Source organism: Megascapheus bottae, chromosome 1, assembly GCF_031878675.1.
Source record: "Megascapheus bottae isolate mThoBot1 chromosome 1, mThoBot2.hap1, whole genome shotgun sequence".
In the NCBI taxonomy this organism is placed as follows: Eukaryota; Metazoa; Chordata; class Mammalia; order Rodentia; family Geomyidae; genus Megascapheus; species Megascapheus bottae.
The window spans coordinates 53,653,977-53,676,458 of record NC_143509.1 but is presented as its reverse complement, the minus strand read 5'-3'; the positions used below and the strand labels follow the sequence as shown (position 1 = coordinate 53,676,458).

General features: G+C 36.3%; 1 protein-coding gene across 20 annotated transcripts in view; it reads right to left on the bottom strand.

Moving 5' to 3' along the window:
- Window positions 1-3,551: 3,551 nt before the first annotated feature.
- Dlg1 (discs large MAGUK scaffold protein 1) overlaps window positions 3,552-22,482 on the bottom strand; it is a 181,431-nt gene continuing 162,500 nt past the window's right edge. For 9 of the 20 annotated variants that reach the window (XM_090344160.1, XM_090344161.1, XM_090344167.1 and 6 more), the window contains 8 exons: window positions 20,662-20,703; window positions 19,533-19,568; window positions 17,970-18,020; window positions 16,758-16,859; window positions 16,346-16,518; window positions 12,946-13,055; window positions 9,622-9,713; window positions 3,552-4,960 (listed from right to left, as the gene is read on the bottom strand). In XM_090344160.1, the coding sequence (XP_090200286.1) occupies window positions 4,854-4,960; window positions 9,622-9,713; window positions 12,946-13,055; window positions 16,346-16,518; window positions 16,758-16,859; window positions 17,970-18,020; window positions 19,533-19,568; window positions 20,662-20,703 (713 nt within the window). In that variant the 3' untranslated portion in view covers window positions 3,552-4,853. The remainder of the gene's footprint in view (window positions 4,961-9,621; window positions 9,714-12,945; window positions 13,056-16,345; window positions 16,519-16,757; window positions 16,860-17,969; window positions 18,021-19,532; window positions 19,569-20,661; window positions 20,704-22,482) is intronic. The other 11 variants (XM_090344163.1, XM_090344165.1, XM_090344173.1 and 8 more) reach the window with 2 other exon arrangements.

Here is a 22,482-nt window from a genome sequence, read left to right as displayed (position 1 = left end):
TCCAGGGGTAGGGCGGTAGCCTTGACCCGAAGAGCTCAGAGACAATGCCCAGGCCCAGAGTTCAAGTCCCACAACTGACAAAAAAAAAAAAAGTCTGACATTTATTTGGCTGGGAGTTTGGCCTAGTGGTAGAGTGCTTGCCTAGCATGCACAAAGAGCCAGGTTCAGAAATGGTGCTGACTCAAGTCTAGCTTTGAGAAAGTCCAAGGACAGTGGTCAGGCTCTGAGCTCAAGACCAGGACTGGCAAGAAACCAATGGTTGTAAAGGAATTGTGAACCACGTTTTCAGCTTGGCTATCAGTGTATACATATTCCAGAGGAAAGGACTAGGTAGTGAAGGTCAAGAATCATGTGATATGGCTGTCAGTATACACTATTGAATCCTGAAAGACATTCAAATTCCACCTTAACTATGGCAAAACTAAGAGTACAAAGGGAAGCAGAACAATTCCACATTTCTGTGCTAGCCCTTTTTATTTATAATCTTACAGATCCTTAAAATATCTCCCATTTTAGATAAGAACACAGTAAGGGATGGTGTGACTTGCTCAAGGTTACATAATTTCTAAGTGGCAGAGTTGGCATTCATACCCAGCTGCTTCCACTACCCACATTTTTCACATTAGAATCTACTGCTGCCCAAGCCAGTGAGAGTTGCACTGTGCAACTCTGGGGTAGATGAACGGAATTAACACAAACAGAAACACCAGATGTTTAAACTCTGACCAGAAAAGTGACATCTGTTTTTCTCTGGAGTCTTTTCAAATGTAGATGAAATATATTTACTCTTTCCCCTCTGTACCCTAAATCTCTGGAGACTGAACTAAGCTCAGCTCAAAGCATGGAAGGAAAGAGAACTGGAGGATAGAATAATTATTTTCCCAAAGTCAGTAGCTAAAGGTTCTCATTCATATTGGCTCTCCTGATTTGCACAGCACTGGGTTATGATATGGGAAGCTCTGGGAATCTATTTCACAATACATAGAGTATGCAAGGCAGAGAATCCTGGAAGGTAACCATTTCAATAGTTTAGAAAACAAATCTTGCACAGAACATACAATCCCAATTTCCCATCTTTGAGATATAAAACACAGCGCTCAGCAGGTATTTGTGAATCAGTGCATTTTGTGGGAATGGACTTTGGAGGCTTGTCTCCATTACTTATGCAGGAGCTTTAAGCAGTTAAGAGGAAGAAACCCAGGAATGTGTAGCCAACTACATTCTAAGAAGTACTTTTCCCTTCCCCCAGCTGCCATTAAGAGGCGCATATAAAATATGTCAAAGGCACATGAAACTGTATGTTACTCCCTGTGTATTAGAGTAGACTTTTAATGATCACTGTTTTAGTGAGATTCTTTTGCTCAAGGCTACCACTCTACCACTTGAGCCACAACATCACTTCTGGCTTTTTCTATGCATGTAGTATCAAGGAATCGAATCCAGGGCTTCGTGCATGCTAGGCAAGCACCCTACCACTAGGCTATGTTCTGGGCCCATTTTCCAGTCTTTCAGCTATGATGGAAGTTAACTTACCTGTAGGCCTGTCCTCTCTGCTGTGTGACTTTGGGTGATGATTTACATCTTTAAGTCTCTTTTCCTTATTTGTAACGGGGTGCTAAAATAACAAGGTCACAGTGTCTATGAACACTGACTAAAAAATGAGGCGGCATACTTTGGACAAAAAAGACTTAAAAGGATTCAGATCTCAATACCAAGCACTAATACTAATTAAGTCACTTAGGGCAAATAATATCACTTAAATTAGGGTTAGGAACAACTTAAAAAAAAAAACAGCTGGGTGCTGGTGCCTCATGCCTGTAATCCTAGTTACTCAGGAGGCTGAGATCTGAGGATCATGATTTAAAGGCAGCCAAGGCAGGAAAGTTCTTAAAACTCCAATAAAGTATGGCCCCCCATCCGCCCCCCCCCCAAAAAGCTGGATTGGAGCTGTGGCTAAGGTGGTAGAATACTAACTAGCCATGAGCAAAATAAGCTCAGGACCAGTATACAGGCCCTAAGCTCAAGGGCAAGGGCTGGCACAAAGAAAAAAAAAAAGTCTATAGTAACATGGCTATTACAGTGAGTAATTTCATCAACCAGGAAACCTGTATTAAAATATTTTCTTATTAATAAATGACTTCAGAAAGAAATGCATTATAGTTTTTTTTTTTTTTGGGTCAGTCCCAATGCTTGGACTCAGGGCCTGAGCACTGTCCTTGGACTCTCCCAAAGCTAGAGCTCTACCACTTGAGCCTCAGCACCACTTCTGGCTTTTTTCTATGTATGTGGCACCGAGGAATCGAACCTGGGTCTTTGTGTATGCTAGGCAAGCACTCTACCACTAGACCAAATTTCTGGCCCAGATTTTTTTTGTGTGTGTTAGTCCTGGATCTTGAAGTCAGGCCTGGGTGCTTTCCCTGAGGTTTCTTTTGCTCAAGGCTAACACTCTACCAACTGAAGATAGGAGTCTGCCTGGGCTGGCTTTGAACTGTGGTCCTCAGATCTCAGCCTCCTGAGTAGCGAGAATTATAGATGTGAACCACTGATACTAGCTGTATTACAGACTTTAACACAAATTATTTTATTTTAGTTTTTTGCCAGTCCTGAGGTTTGAATTCAAGACCTGAGCACTGTCCTTAGGCTTTCTTAAGGCTAGAGCTCTACCACTTGAGCTACAGCACCACTTTTGGCTTTTTCTTTTTTTTTTGCCAGTCCTGGGCTTGAGCTCAGGGCCTGAGCACTGTCCTTGGACTTTCTCAAGGCAAGAGCTCTACCACTTGAGCCTCAGCACCACTTCTGGCTTTTTTTTTTTTTTTTTCTATGTATGTGGTACCGAGGAATCGAACCCGGGTCTTCATGCATGCTAGGCAAGCACTTTAACCACTAGGCCAAACTCCCGGCCAGTTTTGGCTTTTTCTAACACATAAATTAATTTTATAATTTTTTGGTATTTATAATACACAACTTACACTGGTATCTTGCTGAAAGACGGTATCTGGAGCTCTTGAGATTTTTCCCATTCTTGATGTTTATTTATGTTTGTAATAATTTACTACATCATGTTAAAAGCTATTAATACATTGGCTAGTGGCTCTTGAATTCAGATTGCTGTATAATTACCCAAATTGTTCCAAAAATATTAGCTTGAAAATAATTTTTTTCCTTTCAAAATTCAAGACACACATAATAGATTTTACAGTAAAGTTTATTTGCTGTTCTCCTCTTTCTCATAACTGGAATGGACAGCGTTGGTAACTGTTCACAAATCAGCACTCACTTGTTTAGGAAACTGTAATGAGGAGGCTGTCAGAAACCACACACTGAATAACTCCAAAGACAACTGGGGAGCTAAATAATATCCTAAAAGACTAGAGAAACTGATTTCTGAAGTGATTTCTAGTTCTTACTAAAAAGTCCTTACAATTGCTCACCATAAAGATCTGTGCAACCCTAGAACAGAACAGCTTCCTGTGGATGAATGTACCTGAGGGAAACTTACAACAAATGCTTTGTTCCCCCTTGGTTTTTCTATTTACAAAATGAGGAGAAGATCAAATCAAACCCAGTGACAAGAATAATGACAAAAACCAGGGACATTTGGAAAACTTCTGTAGGAAAGAGGAGAACATGCACGTATTTTCATTTAGTCTAATTTCCCTTGGAGTTTCTCCTCCATCACCACTGTACTGTTTTCAGTTGACATGATTAAGGAAAAGAAGTATGTTCAGTTAACATTTAACTTAATACCCAAACAAAAACTGAGTAGGTGGCAAAACAAAAAATATATTTTAAATATATATATATATATATGTGTGTGTGTGTGTGCAACTATGTAAAGAAAATAATTCCCATAGTTACAGTTTAAAGAAAGTTATATATATATTTATATATATACTTTATTATAACAAAATAGGCAGTTATTATGGGTAAAATAGTCATTAAAATCTGACACATAAGCATATTTTAGTTTTAGGCTATGAATTGGACTCTATTTCCATGATCACAAAGGTTATTAACTACATCTTCACTGAAACATTTGCCTTGCCTCCTCTATTTGTGTCTATGAAATTCCTCAACCTTCTGTGTAAAGGGCGAGCTTCCCTAGCACCTGAACATGGCCTTAATTCAGAAAATGTGTTCATTATGCATGAACAAGTTCCGCAAGACACTGTAAGTAATGTTGTACAAGTAGATTAAAAATACTTGAACATTGCTATTTCTACCAAATGTACAGGGGGGACCCTCAATAAAAGGCTTTAAGTACTCTTATGAAGAATGAATAAGCTTTGTAAAATTATAAGTTAACTTGAGATGAATTTTGAAATGAAAAACATTTTTCTTATTTGTCTCTAATAAAATAATTATTTAATAACAGGGAGTCAATTGAGAAAAGGACTTGAGAGCTAATACATTGGCCAAAACCATGCTATTAGAAGTTAAGCGTGCATAGTTGCTCAAAGTCTACTAATCACTGATTAAAACCATTTTCTTTCATTTGTATTGAAATTCTAAAATAATGTATATAAAGCTTTTCTGAAAATCTTTTAAAGTTACTGTCCCTTAAACATTAAGGAATTTTACCACAATTTCTGCGTCTCCCAAACCCTTAATAACTGGTCAGGCCATCTATCTTGAGTTCTGAAAAATGGCCACAAACCAATAATGACATACAACAATGTACATGATGCAGCATGAAGGAGACACTGGATGTCAAAACTAAGCATAACTGCAGACCATGATGAGTGGGGTGTGATTCAACATGAAGGGTATTTAAGACAGGCTCTAGAAGGAAAGGGCAAGGAAGTCTCAAAGAAAATGAGGTTGTTGAAAGAGAAATACAGAAACATCACTTTTCATAATTTTTCTTTTGCTGGAACCCAGATGTAAGGACCAGATTGTTCTTCTATAATCTGTTTCACTTGGTTGTAAATGTCTTCTAGTGTATCTCCCTGTACAATAGCTGTAACAACAGAAAGAAAATCAGAAAAGTCCATTAATTGTCTCTGTCATTACAATTATTGGTAAAATGGAGGCTGAATCATAGAAAATTGTTACTTACATACATTTATGTATTGTTCACTTAGCAAGAAGCATTCATGTCATTAATTTTACTATTTGTACAATATACAAAAATTTTATTGAAACAACTGACAAAAATTGAGATTTGGTCTTCATTTTTCTGTTTCTTGTTTGGTTTGCTTATCATTTGAGCATGTACTAGACTAGTTAGCTTGTTTTGTTCATTCATTCACTGGTGATAGGGATTGAACCTAGGGCCTTGTACATGTTAAATTCCTAGCTCTTAGCTGTATTCTTTTAAAACAAATTTTGTATTTCCTAAACTTTCCTGATTTTTTTCACAAATGTACTTAGAAAAAAAATAGAGGGCTGAGAGTTTGGCCTAGTGGTAGAGTGCTTGCCTAGCATGCACAAAGACCTGGGTTCAATTCCTCGGTACCACATACATAGAAAAAAAAGCTGGAAGTGGTACTGTGGCTGAAATGGTAGAACGTTAGCCTTCAGAAAGCCCAAGAATAGTGCTCAAGCCCTGAGTTCAAGTTCCAGGACTGGCAAAAAAAAAAAAAAGAAAAAATGAGAAGCAAAGCTGCTTTTATTTTGGGGATAAGAGCTTAGAGGAAAAAGAATTATGATTATTACATGTAACTTTGTCCAAGTATGCTGGTATGTCAGGTATTGGGAGTAAAGGCAAACTGAAATACATAATTTGGTTTATTAGTGGTTAGAAAATATTAAATTTTCTAGGTAGTAGTAAACTACACAATAGTAAATTCTTTGGGTAGTTTATTTGCTGTCTGAAAAAAATGTGAATGGTAACAATTACTAAAAGCTAATTCTTTGGGAGATGTTTGGAGTCTGTGAGGTCAAGGAATAAGAATTAGTTAAAAAATTCAAAAAGCATGAAGCATAAGTAGTTTTTAAAGAAAATAGGACATGTTTACATATAAATGAAAGAATTCAAAGTTGTAAATGAAATAAGTCTTATGGTCAGAAATTTTAGAATAGCACCACAGACATCTATGATATTCCATGCTGTCCTAATCCTAATATAAAACACCAAATGAAGATTTTGGGTAAACTTGTATATTTGTATATTTTGCTTATGCAGATTTCACAGTGTAATCCTGCTCACAGCCTCCCAAGTATCTAGGATTACAGGCATGAACCGAACACTTGGCCTATGGCTCTGACCTTTGCTTTAAAACAAAATGTCAAGGTTATGGTTGCGTGCCAGTGGCTCACACCTATAATCCCAATACGTATGAGGCTGAGATCCAGAGAACTGTGGCTCAAAGACAGATATGACAGGAAAATCTGAGAGACTTCTTCTCTAAAATAACCAGCAAAAAGCCAGGCTAAAAGCACTGCTCAAGTGGTACACTTCCAGTTAAGCAAGTAAGCCAAGTGAGTGCATAGTCCTGAGTTCAAACTCTGGTATTAACAACAACAAAAAAGCACGAAAGGTATGAATAACAAGATTAGCAAGGGAGGTGGGGGAAGGGAAAATGGGAGAAAAACATGGGATGGGGTAGCAGTGTTCAACAAGAAATGTACTCACTACCTTTTGTATATAACTGTAACCCCTATGTACATCACCCTGACAAAATCAAATAAAAAACAAAACAAGCTTGGCAAATGGTTCCATATTAAAATACATTAAAGACAGGAGAACTTAATGCAACATATAATTTTAAATCTTGGAAACAGAAAACATTTGTTTCCATTCTGCTCTCCAGGCAGTAGTAACTAACTGTACATCCCTGACTAAAGAACAGTCCTCTGAGCACACACTTGGGGAGAGACAGATAATGGAGCAGTAAGGGAGAAAGGGGACATCTGACTGGTCAGCCAGACCAGCTGAACCAACCCTGGTGATCACCATGGTGACAGATGTCATAACCAGATCACCTTGACACTGGAAAGACATTTGTGCAGTCATTTGCAAAATAAGAATAAAATTTGTGGTTAAGCATTAAGTACTATATGGGCATGTTTTTGTTTTCTGGGAAACACAAATTTAGGAGTGGCATTTGTAACTTACTCGCAAATGCTTTAGAAAAAAGTTCTTGGTGGGGAAAGGCTCTAAAAATACACTGGAAGTGGTGCTAAGGCTCAAGTGGTAGATCTCTAGCCTTGAGAAAGCCCATGGACAGTAGTGCTCAGGCCTTGAGCTCAAGTCCAGGACTGGCAAAAAATAAAAAAATAAAAATACACTGGGAAAAGGCTAGTGTCTTCAACAAATAGTTTTGGGAAAGTGGATATGTAGATGCAAAAGAAAAGAAGTAGATCTTTTCTTACATCGTTTGTAAAGCTTAATTTGAAATGGATTAAATACAGGAATGTATGATTTAAACAAAAAAAAAACTGAAAAAAATTGGGAAAAGGGCTCCCTGACACCTGTCCTGGCAATGGATTTTTAATATGACATCAAAGACCCAGGCAACAACATTAAAAAAAAAAAATCAAGTGCAACTTTATCAAATGAAAAATCCTCTTTCTGTACAGTAAAACAATCAGCCACGTGGTAGGAAAGAAAATATTTGCAATCTATGTATCTGATAAAGGGATAACATCAGGACACACACACACACAAACACACACACATAGTGAGGGACATAAACTTATACTATTAGTTATTTACCCTGTGGTACCCTATTTTAGCAGGCTATAAACATATATGATTTAATAATCTTACTGCTGGGTATATATCCAAAGGAAATGAAATGAGTATGTCAGAGATCTGCATTTTTGTTTGTGGAAGCATTTTCTACACACTTCTACATTGAAGTGCCTGGTGATGGATGAATGGGTAAGGATACAAGAAATAAGCATAAATATCCACCAAAGGAATATTATTTGGCCATAAGAAAGGAATCCTTGGGCCAGAAGTTTGGTCTAGTGGTAGAGTGCTTGTCTAGCATGCACAAAGCTCTGGGTTTGATTCCTCGGTACCATATACACAGAAAAAGCCAGAAGTGCTGTGGCTCACGCCTATAATACTAGCTACTTAGGAGGCTGAGATCTGAGGATTGTGGTTCAAAGCCAGACCAGGCACTAAAGCAGAGATTCTTATCTCTAATTAACCACCAGAAAACCAGAAGTGGCATTGTGGTTCAGATCTAAGGATTGTTGTTTGAAGCTAGCTTGAGCAGGAAAAGTCTGTAAGACTTTAATTAACCAGCAAAAAGCCAGAGGTGAAACTGTTGCCCAAGTAGTTGAGCACTAGCTTGAGAAAAAAAACCTAAGAATCCTGAATTCAAGTCCCAGTACCAACACAAGAAAGGAAAAAAAAAAAAGGAATTCTGACATTTGTGACTGTATGAATAGATGTGAAGGACATTAGGCTAATTGAAATAATCCAGCCCGAAAAATAGTACAGTATGATCTCACTTATACACAGCATCAAAGTAAGTTTAATAGTAATGGTGGTTGCGAGAGGTTTGGGGGTAGGAAAAATGAGAATTTAGTCAAAGAATAGGGTACAAACTTTCAATTGTAAAAAGGTAAATGGGGCTGGGAATGTAATTTAGTAGTAGAGCACTTGTCTGACAAGGCCCTGGGTTCAATTCCTTGCACGTGTTCATGTGCTCACAAGCAAGCACGCATGCACATGTGCGCACAATTTTCTGGAGGAACTAATGCACAGCATAGCAGCATAGTGGCTACTGGAGTTGCACTGGAGAGTGGATCCCCCCCCCCCTTTTTTTTGCCAGTCCTGGGCTTGAGCTCAGGTCCTGAGCACTGTCCTTGGACTTTCTCAAGGCTAGAGCTCTACCACTTGAGCCTCAGCACCACTTCCACCTTTTTTCTATGTATGTGGTTCCGAGGAATTGAACCTGGGTCTTCGTGCATGCTAGGCAAGCACTCTACCACTAGGCCAAACTCCTGGCCAGGAGAGTAGATCTTAACTTCAGTACATACAGACAAAGCATTATGTTTGGTGATAGATGTGTTAATTCACAAGCTATATATATGTCGAATCTCTTTGTAAATTTGAAATGTATACTAAATTTGTCACTTATCTCAATAAGTCAGAAAAATTGATTAAGGATTATAAAGGTAGGAGAAAAGTCATAGTTTCATAGAATAAATGAAACTGAAACTTTTTTTTGTTTTGGTCAAGCATGAATTATTACTGTATTATGCATGCATGATAGGAAAGCACTCTACCACTAAGCCACATTCCCAGCCTAGAAATATTAAAATTTAAGAGTCCATATTACCATTGCCCAGGCTGGATGAATTTCCTACAGGATAAAATCACAGACCTTAAGGATTCACTCTGAAATGACAGCACTAGCTACTTTCAGTTGACGAGGATATAACAAAATTCTATCAGAAAGGTTATTAAGCTGGGCACTGGTGGTTTGTGTCAGTAATTGCTGACTAGATTTGAATATTGTGGTTTAAAGCCACTCTGGAGAGATAAATCCTTTAGATTTTTATTGTTAATTAAGAAGCAAAGACTGGAAGTGGAGCAGTGTCACAAGTGTCAGCCTTGAGGGGAAAAAAAGATGAGTACAAATTCAAACCCTAGTATTAGCATAAAACAATAAAAACAAAAACAAAAGGAGAAAGGGTATTGTCCCATATGGTTCTAACCTGTGAAATGTTCAGTAAATTCCTGTTCCAGTTTCATAGCTCTCTCAAATGTTTTTCTGGCTTGTTCTTCTGTTAGACGCTTATTCATTTCCCTATGAAAATAAATTTAGAAATTGGTAATTACTATACTTTAATACTTTTTGAAAATAATGTGAAAAGAATGACACATAACTCATAAAATCATGAAAAGATACTTTCCTGAAAATATGTATGTAATTAAGAACAGATTTAGTCACTGAATTTCTCTTTATATTTGTAATAAAAGGATTTCAGGGGCTAGGAGTTTGGCCTAATGGTAAAGTGCTTGCCTAGCATGCACAAAGCCCTGGGATTGATTCCAGGGCTCCATACCACATACATAGAAAAAGCTGGAGTGGTGCTGTGGCTCAAAGTGGTAGAGCACTAGCCTTGGGCTGAAGAGCTCATGGAGAGCACCTAGATCCAGAGTTCAAGCCCCACGACAAAAAAAAACCAAAAAACAAAAAACAAAAAAGTTTTCAACTCACCCTGCATCAGTTTCAAGTAGCCAAAACTTAAGTATTACTTTTTAAGTTTTGAGTTGGATGAAAGTTTCAAATTAAAAAATGATTACAGATCTATACAGCATTTATAGGAAATGAACGAGCACATGAAAATATTAAACACTATCATAAGAAGACAAACAGAAAAAAGACGGAGGGAAGGTTTGGCTCCCATAAATTGTAAAGCAAGCTGCTCAAGTTGCTATGGGGGTGGAGTGGGACAGGGTCAATAGCTATCATTATGCTGAGAAGCTGAAATTAAAGCTTTTAAAATCTTCAGGAGTTTCCAAGCCTCCAATACTCGTCAAAGTTCCAAAACAGTTCCATCAGGCAGATGCTGAGAGCACAACTGTTTAGAGTGGGAAGATGGATTCCTGCTGCTACTATCTGGAGATCTTATTTCTTGATGGTATGGAGATTTGAACTCAAAAGACCTCATGCTCACTTGTTCAGGGGTGGCACTCTACCACTTGAACCATGCCTCTAGCTGGCTTTTTGCTGGTTTTATTTGGAGATGGAGTCTAGTGGATTTTTCAGACTAGCTTTGAATTTTATCCTCTGGATCTCAGCTTCCTTAGAAGCTAGTATTACAGGAATGGCTGTAGTTCTGGGCTCTCTTATTTAATACTTTTTTTGAAATTAATTTTTAAACATAGCAGTATGATGGGTGTATATAGACTGGTATATTTTAATAGATGTTCAAATATCTGTGTATCTAAGTACATAAATAAAAATATAGTGTGATTAGTATCTCATTCACTCCAGTCATCAGCCCACCATTGAACCATTATTAACTACTGTTTGACTACTATTAAATTACCAGTAACCACTATTTGACTTCTATGAAAAGTAACTGAATATGTGACAGGTGCTGGTGGCTCATGCCTGTGGTCTTACCAACTCAGGAGACAGTTCAAAGACAGCCTGGGCAAGGAACTGTGAGACTCCAACCTCCAATTAACCTCCAAAAAGCTAGAACTGGAACTGTGGCTCAAATGGTTGAGCAAGATAGCTCAAGGATAGCACCCAGGCCCCAAGTTTTAGCCCCAGGACATGCGCGCACACACGCGCACACACACACACACACACACACACACACACACACACACACACACTCACTCTCTCTGAATCTGGAACAACAGTGTAACATATACTTATTAGCTCTGAGGTTTTTTTTTTTTTTTTTTTTTTTGTGGGTCATGGGGCTTGAACTCTGGACCTGAGTGCTGTCCTGGAGCTCTTCAGATCAAAGCTACCTCCCTACCCCTGGAGCCACAGCCCTACTTCCTGTTTTCTAGTGGTTAATTAGAGATAAGAGTCTCACATTCTTTAGTGCCCATGCTGGCTTTGAACCTAGATTCTCATATCTTAGCCTCCTAAATAGCTAGGATTACAGGTGTGAGCCACTGCACCTGGCTGCTCTGAGATATTTGTATCATCCATTCTCTATTTCATTGTGAATATGTTATAACTTATGTGTTCTATGATTAGTAGGCCTTTGGATGGTTTCTAGTTTTGGACTAATTTTTTTTTCTTTTTTTTTTTAAAGAAAAAAAAGATTTCTGTAAAGCCTCTGCTGGCTGATCATCTTTCCTTTGACTTTCTGAGATGGGATAATGGTATATACAATACTATTTGGTTTCTGGCTATTTTGAATAGTATTTTGCCAGCAAGCAAACACGTATCTTTGGTTAGCACAAGTAGTTTATTCCTAGGAAGATTTCAAGGGTAAGCATTCATTAGCATATATTCAGATTTACTATATGCAATTACCAATATGCACACTCCATTTTTTACTCAACATTGATATGAGTTTCAGTTGCTCCATATCTTTGCCAATAAAGATGAGCAAACTTTTTTTTTGGACATAGTTTTAAATTCAGTACAGTCTCAAATATCGATTATTTGGAATCTTTTAATGATTATGTCTAAGCCCAATAATTCTTTATTGGACTACCTATTTTATACTTTACAACAATTACTGAACAATAGCCTTTTCTTCTTCATTTATTTTTTTGGTGGTACTGGAACTCGAACTTAGGACCTTGTGCTTGCTAGGCAGAAATAGATGACTAGGCAAAAAATATTTTATGAATAATATGTTTTATTGGGTGACTATTTTAGCTAATCCTCATAAAGAATACATAGTCCAATTTAATGAAGCGGAAGTCCTTCACACACTGACACTAAAATGTTGGTACACTTTGAGTTAAGATTCAGATTAGATCATACTAGTTTGAGCAGCAAGACTGAGAATCTTGGGTGACTCTTTTTGTGGATGATTCCATAGAGCTACTGTGATCCATCTTGCTTTTTTATATATTTATTTATTTGTGGGTCATGGGGCTTGAACTCTGGGCCTGGGCACTGTCCCTGAACTCTTCAGCTCAAAGCTACCACCCTACCTCTGGACCTGGGCATTATCCCTCAGATTTTTAGCTCAAGGCTACTGCCCTACCTTGAGCCACAGCTCCACTTGCCATTTTCTAGAAGTTAATTGGAGATAAGAGTCTCAAGTTCTTTAGTGCCTCGGCTGGCTTTGAACCTTGATCCTCAGATCTCATCCTCCTGAGTAGCTAGGATTACAGGTGTCAGATACAGCACCTGGCCCCATCTTGCTTTTAAAGGTCCAATGAGGAAACAAGCACTTGTGGCTTTAATACATGCTACCTTATACTTCAATTATACTAAGGATGATGATGACTTCAATGATAGTGCTTAACTTTCACAACACTCTATAAGATGGGCATACATACTATAATTATCTCTACAGAGGAACTGAGATGTAGGCATTGCCACTTACATAATATTTTCCATGGATTTGGGCTTAATAAAAATGGATATTGGGTAAAGTTGTGCAATCTGTAATCTCTTTATGGCATTTCCAGACACATCGAGGATACAGTGCTTGCCCTGAAATAGAATAAAGACCAATAACAAGTGAGCCAAATCATTTCCAGTGTATTACGTATGTTTCTCTTTCTTTTCTTTTCTTTTGTTGGCCAGTCCTGGGGCTTGAGCTCAGAAACTGCGCACTGTCATTGGACACTGTTTGCTCAAGGCTAGCTCTGTGCGACTTGAGCCACAGTGCCACTTCTTTTTCTGTGTATGTGGTATGGAGGAATCGAACCCAGGGCTTTGTGCATGGTAGGTAAACTTTACCACTAGGCTATGCAGTCTAGACTGTATTTGGTTCCTTGTTCATTGTAAACAAACTTGTTATATCTGTTAGCAAAAAATTTTAGAAGGGAAAGGCAAATGAAGATGATGATAATAATTATGAATAATTAACCTGTCATTCTCAAACAAATACTACATTCTAACGGAAATCAAAGTACAGTTCCCATATGTCTAGCTTTAACACTGGCAATTTCCTAAAATTGTAAATTTTGTCAGGAAAATGATAAAACTACCATCTTTCCATAACCATCATTTTACTTAAAAGTGATCCAGAAAAAGTAAAAGACTCTAAATATAGCAAATTGTACACATTAAATGCCAATTTTGTTGACATGCTTAAATTCACTGACAAAGATCAATGAGGTTTTTTCTTTTTCTTTTTTGTTGGCCATGGGACTTGAACTTGGCCTGGGCATTGTCCCTGAGCTCTTCAGCTCAAGGCTACCACCAGCCTACCCTACCCCTAGAGCCACAGAGTCACCCACTTTGGTTTTCTGGTGGTTAATTGTAGATAAGAGTCTCACGGTCTTTAGTGCCCAGCCTGGCTTTGACCTATGATCTTCAGATCTCAGCCTCCTAAGTAGCTAGGATTATAGGTGTGAGCCACTGTGCTGGCTAAGAAATGCCTTATTAGGATCTGATGTTTACTTTTCTATTAGCAGTAATTTGAAGTTGGACATTATCTTTGTAGTTAAGCTGTAGAGGCGTGGTTTGTAAATCTTTTTTTTTTTTTTAAACCAGTTCTGGGGCTTGAACTCAGAGCCTGAGCACTGTCCATGCACTTGAGCGTGCACTGAGCACTTGAGCATTTTCAAGACTAGAGCTCTACTACTTGAGCCATAGCACCACTCTGGCTTTTTCTGTGTACATGGTACCAACGAACTGAACCCAGGGCTTTGTGCACACTAGGCAAGCACTCTACCATTAGGCAACAAAAGGCTAAACATAGAGCTCCCCTATGACCCAGCAATTCCACTACTTGGCATTTAACCAACCATCCAGAAACTAGGGCATACTAAATCCACTAGCACAACAATGTTCATTGCAGCATTATTCACCATAGCAAAGATATGGAACCAACCTAGATGTCCCTTAGTTGATGAGTGGATCAACAAGATGTGGTATTTGTACACAATGGAATTCTATGCTGCTGTCAGAAAAAACGACATCGCCCCATTTGTTACGAAATGGAAAGACTTAGAAAAAATCATATTAAGTGAAGTAAGCCAGACTCAAAGGAACTTAGGCTCAATGGTTTCCCTCATTTGTCATAATCAGTAGAAACCTTGGGCTCTACTAGCAGAGATTTGCAATAGAGCAAAACCTTGATACATAAGGCCATATAGTATGAAGCTAATTGAAAGGACCTCCAGGATATTGAAACAAAAGCCATATAATGAATGTTGTCCTTAATGTACTATGTTATCTCTCATCTCTTTTGCTGTCCCTTGGTTATATCATATTGTTACAGTATCTCACTTTGTTATCTGATATATTGGATATATTTGTATTTGGTTATTTGAAATTGGATAGGGAAGGTGGAAAACTAAGATGGGGGGGTAGGGGGGAAGGTAATGGAGACCAAGACATGTGAAAGGGTATCAATGTATGTGAATTAATGCACCTTCTATCTGGTAAATATCATGTAACCCTTTTATTAATTACAATAAAAATATTAAAAAAAATAAAAAAGCGTAACAACCTCCCCCCCAAATTTTTTTTAAAATTTATTTTTTGTTTATGTGGTACCAAGGAATTGAACCCAGGGCCTCATGCATACTAGGCAAGCACTCTATCAGTAAGTCAAATTCCTAGACTGGTTTGTAAATCTTAAAAATTAAAGGAAATATTCCAAAAAAGTTAAAGCTTTCCAATTTGTCTCTTTTAAAGGAGAACTATTTGACAGTGATGTAAATTTTTGTACTATATGAGTAAGTATATGTATATTATTTCCTTTCCATTATTTCTCAAAAATTTTTGGTGCCGATCCTAGAGCTTAAACTCATGGTCTTGTACTTGCTCAGCTAGTGCTCTACCACTTGAGCCATACCCGTAGTTCTGGATTTTGTCTGGCTATTTAGAGAGAAGAGTGTCTCATATTTATCTGTGCAGACTGGCTTGATCTTTAGATCACAGATTCTATAGTTACAATTACAGGTTTGAGTCACTAGTGCTAAATCACTAGTTCTAGTCTAAATCACACAGGCTGTTTTCTATTTTTAAAAGCTTATATGGCTGGAAGTTTGGCCTAGTGGTAAGGGTGCTTGCCTAGCATGCACAAAGCCCTGGGTTTGAATTCTTGGCATCACTTACACAGAAAAAGCTGGAAGCTATGTTGTGGCTCAAGTGGTAGAGTACTAGTCTTGAGAAAACCCAAGGACAGTGCCCGTGCCCTGAGTTCAAGCTCAGGACTAGTATTTAAAAAAAAAAAAAAGCCATATAATGCCAGACCCTTGTGGCTTACACTTGTAATTCTAACTCAGGAAGCTAACATCTTTGTCAAAGCTAGTGAAGTCAGTGAGACTTGTATCTCCAATTAACTACAAAAAAGTTGGAAATAGAGCTATGGCTCAAGGCTCCAGTCTTGAGTAAAAAAGCCCCAGTATAAAAACAACAAAAAGCTTACATAATCTTTTTTTTTTTTTTTTTGCCAATCCTAGTGCTTGAACTCAGGGCCTGAGCACTGTCCTTGGAGTTTCTCAAGGTTAGCACCCTACCACTCGAGGCATAGCACCACTTCAAGATTTTTCTGTGTACCAAGGAAACAAACCAGGGTCTTTGTGGATGCTAGGTAAGCACTCTACCACTAGGCCAAACTCCAAGCCCCTAAATCATGAATCTTAATGCACTTGCATTAACAGCTTGATTCATCCATGCAATAGGTTGGGTTGGATGAATGTCTCCCAAAGGTACACATATAAGACCAGAGTAGCAATACTAGGAGGTGTCTTCTGACTTATTCTTTCATACTGCTAAGGGCATACTAATTAGAAATCATGTTCTGGGATTACCCTGATGCTTACCTTTTCTGCTACTTCTCGCACAGACTGAACACTTGTTCCATATAGATGGTTGTTATATTGGCCAGCTTCAATGAATTTATGTTCCTGGATATCTTTTTCCATCTGTTCTCTTGAAGTTACAAAATGATAATCTCTTCCATCTACCTCATAGTCTCGTTTTGGTCTAGTTGTATCTTTAACAGAAAACAATTGGGGAAGTTTTTAATATTTAAAAAAATACAATAAATTGAATCTGTTAAATCACTGTTTTGTAAAGTTCACAACAACTGACATTCATTTAAATCTGAGAAAAAGAAAATGTTGTCAAGAAATAACTGATAAAATAACTACATGAACCATTAAAAGTGATTATATTTGCTTTCATTACATATAGTGACAGGAAATACTAAGACATTTTATTTGGGTTACTCACGAGGAACACAGGATCCAAATTTGTCAGGAAATTCTGAAATCAGATCATCATTTATTCTGTCTTTCATAGGTCCCAATATGATAACTGGTCGAGTATAATTAACTATAAAGACAAAGTATGTGTTACAAGGAATATTCAACAAACATTAATGTGTTTTATTTCACCAGAGAACAAAAATTACCCTGAACAATTACAAAGAATTTTTTTTCTTCTTTTTTTTTTTATACTACTTTGCCATTAACTAAAGATGTCTATCAACAAAAGCTAAGTAGTAACCTGGTAGTTTATAAATCTTTATAGTAAGATCCTCAATTTGACTCAATCTCTTGTTAGAAGTTAACCAAGTTATATTTAGCATCTTAGTAACTAATGTTTGTATTCATTCCTCATATAATCTAATTACAAATGAAAAAATAAGGTATGATGCTTTAATGATGGTTTCTGAAGCAGTAATTGTAACAATCAAAGTAACAATCAAGAAAGATGATTTAAAATTGGGCTGTAAAGGGTCTTTCTGGAAGAAGAGCAATTACTAGTGAGAATCAGAACTAATACTTGATAATGAAGGATAGAAATAGATTAACTAGAACCTTCTTGGATGAGTTAGAAAGGTCAAAGATGCTTCTAAGACTTGTAAGGGTTATTGGAAAGGCAGTAATGCTACTATAAACACTGGAAAAAATTTCTTAGCAATCTTTTTTTCTTCTTCTTCTTTTTTGTCAGTCATGGAATTGAACTTAGGGGCTGGGCACTGTCCCTGAGTTTTTCTGCTCAAGGTTAGTACTCTACCACGTTGAGCCACAGTGCCACTTCTGTTTTTCTGGTGGTTAATTGGAGATAAAAATCTCATGCACTTGGGGCTGGGAGTTTGGCCTAGTGGTAGAGTGCTTGCCTAGCATGCACGAAGACCCGGGTTCAATTCCTCGGTACCATAGACATAGAAAGAAGCCGGAAGTGGTGCTGTGGCTCAAGTGGTAGAGCTCTAGCCTTGAGAAAGTCCAAGGATAGTGCTCAGGCCCTGAGCTCAAGCCCAGGACTGGCAAAAAAAAAAAAAAAAAATCTCATGCACTTTCCTGCCTAGACTGGCATCGAACTGTGATCCTTAGATCTTAGCCTTCCTAGTAGCTAGGATTACAGATATGAACCACTGGTACCTGGTGGAAAGTATATTTCTTATTGCAAGATGTTAAAAGATCAAAAGGCTTCACAAACCTTCTTGTTGATTCACTGGTTCATAAGATAAGACATACTCTTCTTGACCACCTATTAGAAAATTGAAGTATGGGTAAAAAAATCTATAATACTGTAAATAGTGCATTTATAACTTCAAATTTTATTATTTTAATTTAGAATCTAATAAGTATTGAACCTTTTAAAGAATACTTTAAGTACAGTTGTACATGTATGTATATTAAGCATTTTGCTATTAAAAACATGCTACAGCTAGATATGATAGAAAATATTTGTAATACTGGGATCTGGAAGGAGCATCATAAGTATAAAGTCACCCTAGACTATATAATAAGACCAGGCTAACCAAGACATGTGAAAGGGTATCAATGTATGTGAATTAATGCACCTTCTATCTTGCAAATATCATGTAACCCTTTTATTAATTACAATTAAAAAAAAAAAGACCAGGCTAAACCAAACCCAAAGTACCATGTTTTTAGTCCCACTAATTATTAAGTTATGTGTTATTTAAAAATAATTATCTTTAAATACAAATGCAAAACTATGGTCAGTTATTTCATGGATGAAAAAAATTAACTGATTATTCTAACTAATGTCTGTAAAGGAAGTTAAAAAATAGCTTTATATAAAATTAAATGATTTCTTTCCAATGAAGTAAAATCACAGTGATAGCAAAAATAGGTTTGATTTGATCTTAAAGGCAATTTAGAGGTTAAAGCTTCTGTAGTTAAAAGGATTACAGCTAAGAAAATATTTTTTAAAAAGTACACAAATTAAAAATATATAAAAAAAGCACACAAATTATATCTGAATATATGGAAATGAATTAATCATTAAAAATCAAAGAACTCTTAACATATTTATATAGGAAACAAACTAGAATTAATATGCAAGATTTTCTTTTATTATCAGGATTAAATAACAATCTTTTGTCATTGGTAATATATACTACATGTATGCAGCTTCAGAGCTTTAAAATTCATATGCTGGGGCCCGGAGTTTGGCCTAATGGTAAGAGTGCTTGCTTAGCATGCACGAAGACCCAGGTTTGATTCCTTGGTATTACATACATAGAAAAAGCCAGAAGTGGTGCTGTGGCTCAAGTGGTAGAGCTCTAGCCTTGAGAAAGTCCAAGGACAGTGCTCAGGCCCTGAGCTAAAAGCCCAGGACTGGCAAAAAAAAAAAAAAAAATCATATGGTGGCATAAGTATCATTTCCTTCTTTAGAAAAAAATAGATCCCTTTGTTTTCAAGTTCATTATCATAGTGTCTATGATACTTTACAAGCTGCTTTTTTTTAAACATAATGGATGTCAAATATAGTTTATATACTAACAAAAACATGCAGTTTGAATATTCCACATCATAACATTCATGCAAATGGTAAGAAAGACAGTATATACTTTCATCACCTCATTTAGTCTAGAAAGCCATTCAGCTATACTAAGGTAAGTTAATTATACATCAATCACTTTCCCAAATAATCCTTAAGTAGATACGATAGCCAACCAAGTGATTGAGGATTAAAAGTATATATTGTCAACATGAAAAAATACTAGGGATTGATATTAACAGGATTGACCTTTTGAACAGCCATACTCATCTGTAATCAAGATTACTTTCATATTAGACAGCAGTAAAAAAAAGTTAGAAAAGCAATTTTAATTTTTATAGTGCTACAATCAATAATGATTATTTACTCTCCCCTCCTCCCACATCCCAATCTGTTTAAAAACTTCTCATGCTTGCATAGTTCAATACCAAGACTACAATACAAACACACCAGAGATGACAGTGTTATTTTTTGAACAATGGTTATTCCCTTTCTCATTTCTTACATTTACTATCAAATAGTTATAAATGATATAGACCAGAACTGATAACAGAGACTAAAAGAAATAAAGTTAATTTAGCATTACTTAAGAGCATTATTTTAACATCTACGTTAAAATTAAACAAAATTTAAAAATATGAATGTACTCATTTTATGAGATATTTACTTTTTTACATATTTAAAAAATTTGATTGTAAAGGTGTTGCACAGAGGGGTTACAGTTACATGAATAAGGCAATCAGCACACTTCTTGTCTAACATTGTTACCTCTCTCTTGTTTTTCTTCTATTTTGAAAAAAAAATACACATATACATATGTACGGTGTAACAAATACCAGTTTGTGAAATGAGTTTCAGTAGTTTATCAGTTTTTTGCAATTCAAATACTTGCTTATACTTTACTGAGTACCCTCAAACATGAAATTTAAAAATTTGTAACATCCTCAAACCTAAAATTTTTGACAATGTTAATGTTTTGGATTAAAGATACTAAATCTGTATTAAGATTTCGTATTTTTTTTTTTTTTTTTTTTTTGCCAGTCCTGTGGCTTGAGCTCAGGGCCTGAGCATTGTCCTTGGACTTTCTCAAGGCTAACACTCTACCACTTGAGCCACAGCATCACTTCTGGCTTTTTCTATGTATGTGGGGTGCTGAGGAATCGAACCCGGGTCTTCGTGCATGTTAGGCAAGCACTCTTACTCCTAGGCCAAACTCCCAGCCCCAAGATTCTGTATTTTTAATAGAGAATTTTACTTGGCTATCTATGACTTAAAGTAGTAATTGGTTTTCATTTTTTAGAGCATATTACTAAAGAAAAAAACCATCCAAGGGACATGTGTTACATCATATTACAAAAAATTAACTTAAAACACTTACGGTAACTGCTTTCACTATCGCTGGCATTAGAAGTTACATGCTCTGTAATTGCAGGACAATGAAATAAAGAAAACACAGTGTTGTGAGTTTAAAAGGCTGATAAATATAAATTACCAAACTAAAACAAGGTGCCATTACAAATGATGATATACACCACATATAACTAAAGATTTTTTTTTAAGTATTTTAAATTTTCTATGTAAGTTTAGTTTTCCACATGCAAGGGAAAATACCTCAATAGTACTTTCTTTTTTTTTTCTTTTTTTCCAGTTCTGGTGTATTCAGTACTGAGGAATCAAACCCCACGGTTTCGTGCATGCTAACCATACTACCATGAGGCCACATTCTCGGCCCAATAATGTCTTATTTCTATACAATTCATGTACAAAATTAGTGGTATAAATATCCAGTAGACTGATGGAAGAATAATTCTAAATTATCCCAAAGATAAAATAACATTTATACTATTTAATTTAACTTAGGAAATAACAACTGCTAGAAAGATGAGTTATAATTTAACAAATAATGCTCATTTTAATAAAGGGATGCCTTTATTATTTAAAAATGTATCTTATTTTTAGATTAGCTTCCCAAATGTTCCTGAAAAGAGAGGAAAATCCCTGTTTCTGATACCATATAAAGCACTGTAGTTATTATCATTCAGTTACTGAATAAGATTCAAATGAAAGGGAATTCAAGAAATTGGGACTGCATTTCTATTTCTTAGGTACTCTACTTTGATAAAACTGAGTGACTGTTTTGTAATCACAAAAAATTAACCAAAGCAATACACTTAAAAATTGCCTGGCCTTGGCGCTGGGAATTTGGCTTAGTGGTAGAGTGCTTGCCTAGCATGCATGAAGACTCAGGTTTGATTCCTCCATACCCCATACATAGAAAAAAAGTGGAAGTGGTGCTGAGGCCTTGAGAAAGTTCAAGGACAGTGCTCAGGTCCTGAGCTCAAACCCAGGACTGGCCAAAAAAAAAAAAAAAATTGTTTGGCCTCTCTTCATGTGACTCCACTTTGTAACTCGACTGTTAAGTAAATAATCATGTAATCTGTCTCTTAATAAATACCTTCCTTGCATAGAAAGATTAATAAACTTTATAAAACCTAACACCAAAGCATATTGGAGAAGAAAAATTAAAATTTCGAATATGTTAGGGAAAGAAAAAGTATTTTACAGACAACGGAAAGTTTCAAGTTAAATATCTGCAGATATTTACAATTAACTAGCACAAGTGAAAACACATAAAAAAACAAAACAAAACTGTTCATGAACTATGACCACAGTGAAAATAAGTTAGTTATTCTAACCTGCAAAGATATAATTTTCTTCAACCATAGTTATATACATTTTAAATAAAACAGACTTAAAAATGTAAGTAAAATTAAAGTATGACAAGTACATAAAGTTACACATATTATATAGTAATAATCTACTGAATTGGCAAGTTATGATTTATATATTTACTAGACATTTTAGTTTGTTTTAAATTATTGTTCCGAACCAAAAAAAATGTATACCTTTGTTTATATAACACCACCTCCCTTTCCTTTTTTCGACAGAATCTATGTAGTTAACACTTAGCCTCCCAAGTGCTCAGATTAGAGGAGTACATATCAAAATACCCAGCTTTTTAATAGCATTTATCTGTTCTATTTCCTTAAACTTTATTTCAGTAGAAGAAATGTGTCACACACACACACAAGAATACCTCTTAAGTTTATTTATATTTATTTATTTATTTATTTTTGCCAGTCCTGGGCTTGAGCTCAGGGCCTGAGTACTGTCCTTGGACTTTCTCAAGGCTAGAGCT